At 46.7% G+C, this 13,456-nt stretch overlaps 1 protein-coding gene across 1 annotated transcript in view; it reads right to left on the bottom strand.

Annotated features, from left to right (window-relative positions):
• Window positions 1-11,243, bottom strand: part of niban2b (niban apoptosis regulator 2b) — a 42,300-nt gene extending 31,057 nt beyond the window's left edge. The window contains exon 1 of the mRNA XM_036527808.1: window positions 10,855-11,243. Within this exon, the coding sequence (XP_036383701.1) occupies window positions 10,855-10,909 (55 nt within the window). The 5' untranslated portion in view covers window positions 10,910-11,243. The remainder of the gene's footprint in view (window positions 1-10,854) is intronic.
• Between the last annotated feature and the right edge of the window lie 2,213 nt (window positions 11,244-13,456).

The raw sequence follows: 13,456 nt of genomic DNA, 5'->3' as shown, positions 1-13,456 counted from the left end.
GGCTAGTCACTTGTACCTGATCAGATATGAAAACTGGTTCCAGTGCACCTGCGTGCTTGCAGAATGAGGGAAGCGCGGGGTTAAAATATCTTCGCTGCATGATGCAGTGAAATGAACGTGTGATTTCTCAAAGATATGTCAGCCGAGGTGTGTTCACAGCATGCCAGTTCAGTGTTAGCAGAGGTCACAGTGATACAATACAATTAATGCAATGTGCTTTCTTTAACAACAAACTAAGCGGCTCATTTGTGAAGGTAATGTAATGGTCCTGTCTACAATGTTTTGACAAGGACATGCCTGTAAAGCCTGTGGAATCGACCTGTGTGTCTGTGCGGGTACACATGTATGCATGAACATGCGTGTATGCATGCATAAGTGTGTGTGCGCGCGCGCGCGTGTGTGTGTGTGTGCGCGTGCGCGTGTGTGCGCGTGCGCGTGTGTGTGCGTGCGCGTGTGTGTGCGCACGCGTGTGTGCGTGTGTGTGCAGGCGCCTGTGTGTGCATGTATATGCATATGTTTGCCAGGGAGTGCTGTATCTGATTCCACCTCTGTGAGTTAGACAGCTGATGATTTGAAAATGGTGTTAATGTCCTATCTGCAGAGCGCTGCAATGTTCAGCCACTTCACAGCTGTTAACAGATGACACTAAACCAAACAGACTATAATGCAATGTTACACACAAGAGCACACAAACATGGCAGGTCTGGCACAGCAGACCTGGGTGTTGGTAAACCCTGAGCGTGACATTAAATCCCTTTTCCATATTGGTTTAAACACAGCTCAGCTCTGTGTAAACACAGTACTGCTGATCTCCAGCTCTGGAGTCTGTCTGAGAGGAGGCTGCACCTCAATCAAAAAAAAGGAAAAAACAAAGAGGGGTGAGATCCGGCTCTTCCACACACTAACAGGAAACGCCGGGCCGCTATGCTAATTATCACTGTGCATTATAGATCCCCAGCTGAATGAGCAGTCAGACACTTCATATCCAAAGAGGTGAGAGAGAGGCAAAGTGACAGGATGAATATTTGGATACCGGTGAGAGAAGCACTCAGACACTGGTATCTGACAGGGTGAGAGGATAAATATTTGGGCTCTGGTATCTGACAGGGTGAGAGGATGAGTATTTGGGCTCTGGTATCTGACAGGGTGAGAGGATGAGTATTTGGGCTCTGGTATCTGACAGGGTGAGAGGATGAGTATTTGGGTGCTGGGATTTGAGAGGACGCACACTCGGACGTGTATGAAAAGAACGTGGTGTGCTGGGAAAGGAGGGAACGCTTTGTAACACACGCATGAGTAAGCTGGCAGGGCACAGCTGATGCCTGCAGTGAGCGCCATAGGCGGATCAAGGGGGTTGGCGGGGGCTGGGGCTCAGAGCGGACGCTCCGCAAACCACCCGACCCGGAGACAGCGGGACGGACAAAAGCTGTGCTGAACCGCGGCTAATCGGAGCGACGTCGTTCGGTTACAATTACAGCGAATTACGGAGCAGCAGTGACATAAAAACGTGGAATTCCACTGAACCCGGGTCAGGAAAGTGAATCGGTCAGATTATCGTTTAGGAAGCGCTTCCCAGCTTGGCTGCATAGGGGTGTGGGGGGGGGGGGGGGGGGGTAGCCTTTAGGGGGGATGGGAGGGGGCGACATTTTTTGGTCTGAGTCATGGGACAGGACTGGAATGTAGGGGTGAGGGGGTGCAGTCCTATGGCCAAGAGAGGAAACTGAGGTCTCCTTGGGAATGTTCCTCACAGCGTCTCTCAATCTGAGATGCTCTCTACTCTGTCATAATGTAATGGTAATGATGTAAATGATAGCACAAGTGATTTTTTTTTGCTCTCTACAAATCAAAACAATAAAACACAGCTGCACATGAACACAAAGAAAGGTCCAGAATGTTCTACTGCCAGACTGACGTTCTCCACTAAATCTGATGTTCAGAATCGCAGTTCACCTCACTACATCTGTAGTGTGTCTACAAACATATCGATTACAGGAACATAACAAAATCATAACAGGAACTGGGCTCAGTTGACCTTGGGTCGCTGTCATTGTGCTCTTAAGCATGGTTCACAAGCTGAAATGCATCAATACACGCCCTCCTGTATAAGTGCACAAACATAAGCTTTATACTTCACTCCGGATAAGGGTGTCTGATATGACAGCATTTGTGCGCTCGTGTTTGAGTCAGCAAGTGTGTGTGCATGTACACGTGTGAGAGTCAGTCTGTATGTATATTTTTCAGTGCATATGTGGATAGCGTGGTGTGCGTGTTTGTCTGTGTGTGTGTGTGTGTGTGTGTGTGTGTGTGTGTGTGTGTGTGTGTGTGCGTGCATACATCTATCGCGTGAGTGTGTGTGCATCAGCTCTGCCATTTGCTAGCTGATGCGTGACCTGTTATGAAGCAGCTTTCATTTGCCCTTGCCATTACCGTTGTGCTGTCCTGGCCTGATTGTCGGGGGCCTCGGGGGTGCTGAGCTGGGAGAATCCGGGGACAGAGGCGGAGGTGACGCACATCGTCACAGGTACGCTCTGTCCTCCGGGGACTGAGCTCTACGGTGCTGAGTCAGTGTGACTTCTCAGGTCCCCCAGATCGCTCCCCTTACCTAAACGTTGCTACCACCTCACAGCTAGCAACCTGCACACCGAAAACAACACTCCTATTAAGGAAAGTTTGCCTTCTTTTTTCCTCCCTCTATTTTTAGCTGAGACAGGGAAGCGAGAAACTGTGCCGTTTCTCACCGACTGACTGACTGAGCGACTGAGCAACTCTTCAGGCAGTAACTGCTTCACCACTAGAAGGCAAAAAGGCCAGTGAAGTACTCGCAGCAACTACAAACACTTCCTGTTCAGGCGATTATCACTGACATTGGCAGCTGGAGGCGGGGCAGGCAATTCCCTTCCCACGCCTTGTTTTTAAAGAGTAACAGTATACCCCATCAGCGAGGGAAACCACCTGCTATGGAGAAACATCCAAAATCTAAACCCAACAAAAAAAAAAAAAAAAGACAAGATCTTGCCAATTTCTATGGCAAAGTCTTTGATACATAACCATAAAAAAAATCTCCCAGAGGCTATAGTTTCTGCTGCTCTGGAACTCAGTTTGGCTGAAGAGACTTCCAACTCTTGCCTGCGTTTCTTTCCAGGAAGGCACCGGGGTAAGTGACTAAGTGCCGCTTCATTCTCGCCTCTGAAAGCCCTGTGAATTACAGGCAGGCAGCTGGTGACAGAGAGGGAGTGTGTCAGTGCTTCTCAGAGCCATCCATCCCTCAGAGTGTTTATACAGCTGGAGTAAAGGGGCCAGCGACGGAGTGGATCAAACCTACTGCCCACATCAGTGCCAGGACTGGGTCCCACCTCCCTCAGAACCTCACCTTAAACCAGTGATACCTGTGGTTTCAAATTAATTCAGGAGAGTAACACTTTATAACTATTAATATTACTTTTTACAATATTACTATTAATATGACTGACCCCTGCATTGATGATGTCTAAATAAAATGAGTGTTTAAAAATCAAGGTTATATGTCATTGTACAGAAAAAAAAAAAACCGTCCATGGTCACAACCACATCCATCTGTTGAGGTGCTGAGGACAGAGGAGCTCGCAAGAGAATCCATCCACACACTTTCTCCCATAATCCAGTGGGCTTTACTCATCCCTACATGTCATTGTGCCTATGCAAGATTCTTTTTTTTTTTTTTTAATTTATGTGGCCATGTTACAACTTTCCAGGCTAATGTGTCAATCACACATTTTAACTATTGTTACAGAAGGTTCAGATCTAGACAGCAGACATGGTGATTTTTTTTTTTGCACAAAAAAGTACAATGCTACAATGCAATAACATGAATTGGGATACGCATGCTATCACGACATGATGTGGTATATACTTTATCACAAGCTTAGCACTGCGGGATCATGAGGAATGTCCCCATATGCAGTGAGTGGGAGACATGGGCCATTTTAGATTATCGTGGCGACAGTCTCTCTTGCATTTTGTATGCCCTTCAGCCTGCAGGATAGTAAATATCACAGATAAACATTCCCTAAGCCTTGCTCTAAATCAGTCACATAAGCTATCAAAGCAAATCTTTCGGTTTCATCAGATCAGCTTGGTCCAGACTATGATTCATGTTTGAGGCTTAACCTTGCAGAGCAGCAGTGAAAGTTATTCCACCACAATACCTGCCAGATAAGGTGAGGCCTCACCACAATGGGCCAATTGTGGTGCACAGCAGCAGGAAGTGATGTCATCCCTTAGCAAAGGGAGCCTTTCCAACTTTGGAGTCTAGCCAAAGCATTTGATCAAGCCACAGGATGTTCACACAGTGAATGAGCTTCCTGGTTCAAAGCTCAGCTACTTCAAAAAACCCTGCTGAACTTAGACCCTCCCCATCTGAGTGCATGAGATCAGCCGGTTTCTTTCCCGGTGCTGTTCGCCCGACTCTGGCCGGAATGTGAGTGGGAGGTTTGATTATTAATGTACAGTTCTGGGTTGTTTGTGTTTTTCTTGCACGGCCGCCCCATGTTAGCCCCGGCAGGGTTCTCCGAGAGGGAAACACAGTCGCCCTTCCAGGAGCTACACAGCCCATTAGCACTGTGCTGATAATCAGGCACAGAGACCCTGCCTCACAGTGAGACAGAGGCAGGGAGTCAGGCTGAGAGCTGCAGATCACCTGTGTGTGTGTGTGTGTGTGTGTGTGTGTGTGTGTGTGTGTGTGTGTGTGTGTATGCATGTGTGCACTAGATGGAGAGAACAACAGACTGTGTGTTGATGTGTGTATATATATATATATACACATGTGAGTGACAGACTGATTGCATGTGGGTGTGTCTGTGTGTATTACAGCACGTGAGAGGCAGAGAGAGAACGAGTGGGTGTTGGCCAGAGCAGCATGCAGGTTTCTCTGCGTCCACCGCCATTCATTAGGCCAGGACATAAGAAGTATACACGTGATCAAGAGATGTGCATACATGAATCAAATCATATTTACTCAGCCCACCTTCACCATGCAAAATAACTGTCCTTCATATGAAATATGCTAATGAAACAGGCTGAGCTCTGAGGAGGACGGAGAGGAGACAGAAGGACAGAGACACGGCTGCCTGTCCTGCAGGCTGATTCGCTCCGAGCCACAGCAGTAATGAACAAAGCCTCACAGAGACATTCCTGCTGGGTAGGTCAGCTGCAGTGACCCGGTCGAGATGCCTCATTCTGACTCCTCTTCCTGCAGTCAGCTGTGTGGGCGAGTGTGTGTGTGTTAGAAGAGAAAGAGAACAAACAGATGTGTTATTGGTGTGTGTGTGTGTGTGTGTGTGTGTGTGTGTGTGTGTGTGTGTGTGTGTGTGTGTGTGAGAGAGACAGAAAGAGGGCAAACATACTAATGCACTTTTTGTGTATGTGCGTGTGTAAAAGAGACAGTATGTGTGTGACTGTCTGTGAGAGACAGAAATCAAGCAGATGTGTTAATGCAGTGTGTGTGTGTGTGTCTGTGTGAGAGAAAGTGCAAACAGGCATGTTAATGCAGTTGTTTATGTGTATGAATGCGTTCATTCATGAGTGTCGCAGTAATGAGTTTCACCCTGTGTGACAGCATTAGGGCCTCCGGATCATTAATCCCTGGGTGTGTCAGTACCTGTTCCCTCACACAGGCGCTCTCTGTCCTCACCAGGGTGTGTGCAGGAGAGAGCCAACGCCCTGGCCCTCACAGCCACACAAGCCCAACCTTTCAGCGCACCGCCCCCACCATGCACCCCCCCCCCCCCCCCACACTCACACACACACACACAGACACACACAGACCCCCACCCCAACACCAAGGACCCTCGGACAGCCCCCTCTTCTGCCAAAGGGCAAACATTCAGCTGTGGAATTTCCTGCGTTTTGGCCCCCACCTCCTGACCCACAACCACCCCGAGCCCCGCTCTGCACCCTGCTCTGTGTGTGTGTGTCTTCAGCTACTCAGCGCGGGTGGAGGAAGAGGAGCCATGTCCTTCACCTCATCTCTGCGTACTGACCGACAGAGACTGGAAAACCAAGTGCGTTTCCTCTAGTCGCGTCTCCACAGAAGTCAGGAGCAGCGAGTTAAACGCGAACCGAAACTCCTATGGCACAGTGTCACAGCCGTCTCGTCCCATTGTCAAAGCGCCAACCTCATTCACCACCAAGTCACAATGTGCACCGTGAGCCATCTTGGACAGCAGCCAAGCAGGGGGAGCCCCCCCTCTCTCCCATCGTTTAAGATGGCCCTTTTCTGTGCGGAACAAAGACGCAGCGTGACTTAACTGCAGGCCATAAAACAGTGTAAGCACACGATGAGACCTGCACTGGTGTCCCTCGAGGAATTACAGCAGGCCGCTGGAGGACCACGCGACCATCTCACCCGGCAAGTCCTCCCCACTCCTGCTGTAATTACACGCCTGCTTTGAAAAGGGTCAAACTGTTTTTGAGCATCTGAATTTTGAAAGGACAATACTTTCAAAGACAGTGTCTGTACATGCGCAGCTTAACTTATTTGGTCGCTAAATCACCTAAAGGTAATTCACCAGAGGGGAAAGTAGCTGTGTCTCCTCAGGGGGTCTGAACTGGCAACTCCACTCTCCAGTCCAGACTCTTTCACCATGGTTGATTTGTGCTACACACATTCATATAACAAATGCAGAATCAATGCTACATGTAGACCATCTGCCACAGTTAGATCAACTGGGCCTGTATATATGTCATTATTAAATGTGATTATTAAATGTGATTATTAAATGAAAGTGTTGGGCAGCAGCCTCTAAGTGCTATATTTTTATTGTGAAATACATATTTGTTACTCAGATCACTCTGACCCGCAAACAGCAAAAAGTAGTTAGCTCAGTTTTAATCAAATAAATACATACTTCATAGGAAAGCTGGAGTCCTTGGGAGTTTCTGTCAAATTTCTGTGTACACGTATAACTACAAATGATGATGAAATGTGTTTGTATTTAACATACCAGGAAACCACTGTACTCGTTCCACCTCTTTACTAAGTCCTGGTCAGCTGCAGAAAGGCCAAGAGCCGGATTCCAAAATTTTGGTACATCATCAACAACTCAGATTTATTATGTTTGTGGTTTCTTGTGAAAATGAGGAAATTACCGCGATTGAGCAGCACCAGCAATTACAAGTTGACCGGGTCACTCTGCGGTCCAGCTATGGCCTCAGCGGTACCCTTTCACTGCAGTAATTTGTTCACCTTTGAGGAATTCAGGTTACGGCCACACCCTGAGGGGACAGATCGGGGTAGGGGTGAAGCGGGGAGAGGAGGCTCGGTAACGGGGCGTCAGGCAGTCCAGCGTGTCTGCTTTGGCTTGATGACGAGAGAGATAAGATACAGACACAGATCGAGGGCTTTCACCAGCCACGGTTAGAGCTGACCCTGGATCAGTGGCCTGTGTCAGCGGTGGGCCGCGATTCTGAGCGTCTGGAAAACTGCGCACGTGTGTGGCGGCTCACTCCAGCATTCCTGACACTCCAGCATTCCTTTTTTCTGCGGCATCTGCGATGGCGGCTCCCCGTCAGGAGGAAATGCATAAAGCAGACAGACGGGACCGCAGTCGCGCTTTAGAGCATCGATCAGCACAGAAGTCTGCGCAGATTCACTGATCGAATGTTACTGTGTGTGGATGGGGCTGTGCAGGGGCCAGGGTGAAAGGGATAAGCCATCCAGATGAGGTTAAGATCAGTGCCTGTGCTTCTATGTCCAGAAGGGCACTAGAGTGTCCAGCCACACTCATGCACATGAGCTGACAAGAACACACACACGCAGACGCGCGCGTACACATACGCACACACACGCACGCGCGCGCACCAGCTCACAAAAAAAGCATACACACACGCTCACGAATCAACACCTCTCCTCTTTGTGCATTCCTGGGATTCCAAGGTTAATGCACTCCTGAGGACAGGCCAGACAGAAGTCAGGAGTGTGACGGACATTACTGATCGTGAACAAAGCCTCCCAGTCCAGACTACACGGTGCCCAATGTCCCTGATGACATGGCTGGACCTGACACAAAACTACTGGAAAACAAATGAGTAGCCAAAATGGACTTCCAGCTCCACTTCCAGCCATTTAAGGGAGTATTATCAAGCATACTTTACTTTTTTACTTGCTTTCATTCACTGGACAGATGTCCTTTCTGGGTGTTATGCACATAGCTCGCATTTTTACAAATTATTCCATTTGTACAGCTGGCTACTAACTGAAGGCATTCGGGACAAGCAGCAAGCATAAGCACGCAGCCTCTCTTTCAGTTATAAACCCAATTCTGTAAGCAATGTGCCCCACTGCCACTGTGCTTAAGTGAGCAGAGACCAGGCACAAATAACACAAGCATCTGCAACGGAATCTCGAGATGAACTGAGAAACCAAGCATCGAATCATCTCATCTGCATGTGACACATTTACTACTGATGCACAGAGATCCCGCTAAAAGAGGAAGTGATGTCATAGAGACTCTGGGTGGAGAAGTTCTGTACTTGTGGTTCCTCCCAGGGTTGGTAGCACATGTGACAGAGTGCTGAGAGGACATTTTTGACCCCCACGGAGAGAGTTGAAGCATTTTACACAAGAAATACAGCCATGCTGGTTGACAAAGCATGTCAACCAGCATGTCAACATGCTAAACTTTCTATTTTCTTGGTGGAGGTGCTTAGCCGGGGCAACATGCAGGTTTTATAATTTTACATATTATCCATTCATACAGCTGGGAGAGCATGGAGTGAAAAGCGCAGGCCTGACATTCCAGAACTCCCGGTGCCGACATCCACCGAAAAGCAAATTAGCCGAAGCAGATCTTACATCCTGGTTCAGCAGCCTCCCTTTGTCTGCTGCACGGAGTAAACAGATGCATTAATCTAGCACAGCGAGAGCCTTCCGGAACTTTTGCCCCGGCATTGTTAAATCATAACGCCTGACACCTGCACAAATTGAGGGCCTTAGCCTTATAAGGGCTGCTTCCTCGGCTCCGAATTTGGCGTGAGGAGACATGGAACACACAGAATTACGGGAGGCCCAGGAGTGTAATGAGCAATGGCCATTCTGGGAGACCTCACCAGACCTCACAAAAAGCTTGTAAATATTTTCAAACCATCACATCACAGCGGTGCATTTCAAAATGATGAAGCCACTGAGGACATCAAAGAAATGATTGCTCTGGGATATCATCAAGTCAGTTATGAATTGGATCCACGTTTTGTTTTGTGCTTTACCCTCGGTCCTCTCACACTGTGATATGGAAGCGTTAGTTGAAATCGCAACAATAATGCTTCCGGAAATAAAGTGAACTGCAGATAACACAACACCACCCAATCCTTATCCAATCCAAACATGACTCTTATCCAGAGTGACTTGCGTAGTTTGCTATTTTTACACTTTATCCACTTATACAGCAGTGTATTAAATGAGACGATTTTGATCAAGAGCCTCGCCTTAGGGTACAACAGCAATGGCCCATCCTGGAACTGAACTTGCAACCTCTTGGTTACACACCCTGTTCCCTGTAACTATGCCACTTTTCCCCTCAAAGGATGGTGAGCATCAAACTGTGACCCACTTCCTGCTGGATCCTACCTCACCGCACCATCAAACTGTACCTACAAACAGATACCTGTGCCCTAGTTTGCACAATGCAAGCCTTCAGTCTGGCTGTTCAGACCAGGTTTTGGCCAGGACTTACAGGGTTCTGTCCAACAACCAGCTGGCCACACCCTTTCCACCCTCACAGCAGATCTGTCTCCCCCTCAAACCTGCAAAGCACACGCTGCCATGGAAACTGAGGAACAAGCTCCTACAGGCAGCAACGGTAGATCCCTTCAACTGCTGAAGCTGCTGGAGAGGGAAAAACAGTAAGCAGCCTTCAAAGAAGTCTCCCTGAACTTCCTCTCAACCAGAGGTCTCACAGGAGTCAGTTCATACCCAACAGGGTGTGGGTCAGCTGAGGCGATCTGCAGAATCACACGCGCATGACAGATATCCACCTGGTATGACCCACGAGCACAGGTAGTAACTCTCCTATCTCGTATCCTTAGAAACACACATTATATAAAACATATGGAGATCTACGGAATCCTCTAAGCAGCACAGGAAACTGCGCGAACATGTGTGAGAGTGAGTCGGTGGCGTTTTAAGAAAGGGGGAAAGTTCTCCTAAATTTGAAATCCCAATTCGTCCTACGTCCGCATGTACAGTTCATAAAAAGAAGCAGCGCGGATCATGGACTAATTACACTTGTCCTCACTGGAGAGCAACAAGGGAGGGGGGTCAGTGTGTTAATTAGCCATTTGCTGGCTGATGTCCCAAGCGCATTTCCCGCTTTTGAGTGAAACTACCCCACCCATTTCGAGTCTGAATGCCGTTTCTCACTTAGCAGCGTTCAGGGGCAAACAGAGGCATGGTTTCGGGCGCAGATGTTAACACAGTAAGATTACTTAATTGTACCTATAAATTTACCACAGGACTCGGAAAAACAGGGCAAAGAAGCAAAACAGAATCCAACCGAATACACGTTATGACGAAAACAGTAATATTTTCTAAGCTCTGCTTTTTAAACTCTACTTTAAATGACCAAAACTGAAGCAAGTTTGCCCAGCTCCAAACGTTGTTCCACCTTTAACGTCCCTAACGCAACGCTCAAGTCAATTACTTGGTTATGCCTTAATCCAGCCATGATGTACCTCTTCAACACGTTCAGCGAAGAGAAAAGTTTGCAGCAACCATCAGACCCGCAATATGCTTACATTCTTATGAATTGTCAGCCTGCCAGACGGATCGGCATTCAACAGCAAAATCAAACGTGTTGCAGTGCATTCTTCCCCAGCACGTACCTGTAATCATCTCCCGCCTGCTCTCATCCAGGTGAGTCGAAATCACATCCCCCATGGCGATCAGACGAACTTGAAAACGCAGAGGCCGAAATTGACAATCCTTTCACTTGTTTGCCAGTGTGTGTGAGAGCAATAAGAGAAATACGACGTCCAGTTTAAGAAAAAAACAAATAAATGAAACATAAATATATTTTAACTTGAATGTATCCTCCTCGCCCTCCCGTTAGCGCCCAGCATAAAGTGAACCGGATCAGCGCGTAACCCTTAATGTGCTGCGGGAAAGCTGAGCCCGATAACGCAGTTCCCCAGAAAAACGGTAGATTTGCGCTTGTGAGAAACTCTGGCTGGGCTACGCTAGGGACTGTAGAACAGTGTTCACCCGGCGCACACAAGACACACCCTCAGACTGACTCATTACTAGTTAAACATGTTGACCTCCTCCAGCCTTTTTTTCTAAAGCGTATTGAAGGTGTGGTCTTGGGAGTAGGAAGAAGGATTCATGAGGTGCGATCGCAACAAACGATAGGGGAGGGGGTTCAGTTTCACCCAAAAAAGTACACGAGGAACGTGTCCCGTTCATACCTGTTTTGTCACCGGGTAAATTCAGCATAGCCTTCGATATATCTTATGCTTGAAAAAAAAACACGTGTACAATGGCATGTAAAACATACATTAGGCTACTACATGGAAAGTAATGAAGATCACAATTTATTTATATATGGTCCAACACTGTGATGATGGTGGTTATAAACGTTTCGACTAAACAAGAGTACTAGTGCGACTTGATGAGACTAGGTAAAACGCATGGAGACCACTGCCTATGTTACGCGTGTATGAAGTGCTTCATTTTTTCGAATATGTTTCATATATCGAACACCATTCTTCATTTTAACGCACAAAGACAGAACATGGGTTAGACCCACTAGGTTACCGTTCCTAGTAAGTCCCAACAGTTTCTAACACGCTTTCCTTTCAGGCCACGTGGTTTTGAACAATTTTGCTCATACTACAAGTAGCCTAATTCGAATTTCCATGCGGCAATCTGGCTTTAGTGTAGTTTGCATAATGCACAAGCGTCAGTTGATGCATCCGTTAAAATGCGCATTAAATCTCTTCAGATGAAACCGACGAGACAAGCTTGTATATCTGACAGCGGGCACACTTTGTCTAAAGGGAATATTTTGTCAGTGAATGCGGAGGTCTTAAAGGACGTGATCTGTTGAGAGCAGGCTGGTCTGGAGACAGTTTGAAAACACTGGAATGAAAAACTGACAAGTTGCGACTTGGCCTGACAGGCAACAGAAGCCACGTTCAGCTTTCAGAACATCCTTAGGATCTGAACGTCAACTTTTGTGCAAGTGCCGTCGATTATCTCATAAGTGTTCAACTGTCATTTGTATTGAGAAGAGACGAGAAAATAGGTATAGAAAAAAGGTATAGAATACCTGATAGTTAAACTCATAGGATATGTTACATTGTATTTCTTTCTTTTTTGATTTCCAAACAGACACAAGTACACTGGGTGATCAAAAAGATGTACAGTTAAATTCCCACGTTTTATATAGGCTTATACGCCAGTCTGCTGTGAGATATACATATCTCAGTAAGGTTTTTTTCCGTTTAAGAATTCAATGAATACAATTCAGTAACCCCATACATTATGCGTTGTCTATACTTTTTAACATTAGTTCACCATAGTGGTAGTACAAGACATATCTGTCAAAATTAAACTTCACAACAACGTTCCAAACACGCCTACTGTAATCTGCAGTCAGTGAGAACTGCAGTCTCATTAAAACAAGACTCTGCTACCCCCTTGTGGCCATACATAGGTATTATTCTAAGGTTAGTGTGTTTAAATTGTGTTTATTCTTTATTTAGAAGGAGCCTATATTCAAAATAAACATCACTTTAATGGTTTAATGGTGGCCCCCAGCCTGTGCTTTTGTACATACTTTTCAAGGAGCACTTTTTTTAATTAATAGCATTGCATTTGGGTTTGAACCAAATGCCCCCCCCCCCCCCAGCAACGAAACTGAGCCAAGCCTACACAATAACGTTTCTGAGTAAAGACATGCAACATACTGACAGATCAAATCTATCTCATTCCATACGAAGCTAGTTTTATGTCTTGGAAAGTACTGGACGTGAGTGCATGGGTCAATATGGATTGTGAACAACATATTACATTCAGCAAAACGGTTTATTTGGCCAATTTTGTTGTCTTGAGAAAGCAGTCAAAGATTTAAAGAGCTGGGGCTGTCGGGAGTATAAGATCGCCAGAGTATCTGTATTGGATTGTAGCATGGAAAATACACAGCCTTCCCAGGGTACCTCCGATTCATAGAAAAACAGCATCAGTCACAGGAGCTTGATTACGGGACCAGGAAACCGGTGATATTTCATTTTAAATGTAAGGTTTCACCGAAATGTGTGACACCAAAACATCTCAGTTCGAACAGGCGCATACACCTGGAAATGACACGCAGCTAAATGACACAATAGCCGATGAATGAGAAAAAGGCTACAGTGGGAACGTACGTTGTACGTACTGGATACCAGAAAAAAAAACCTGCAATAAAAAACAGATCTTTGGGAAGCT

This window comes from Megalops cyprinoides, chromosome 4 (genome assembly GCF_013368585.1).
Source record: "Megalops cyprinoides isolate fMegCyp1 chromosome 4, fMegCyp1.pri, whole genome shotgun sequence".
Lineage (NCBI taxonomy): Eukaryota > Metazoa > Chordata > Actinopteri > Elopiformes > Megalopidae > Megalops > Megalops cyprinoides.
The sequence above is the reverse complement of the archived record's forward strand: the minus strand, read 5'-3'. Positions and strand labels throughout refer to the sequence as shown.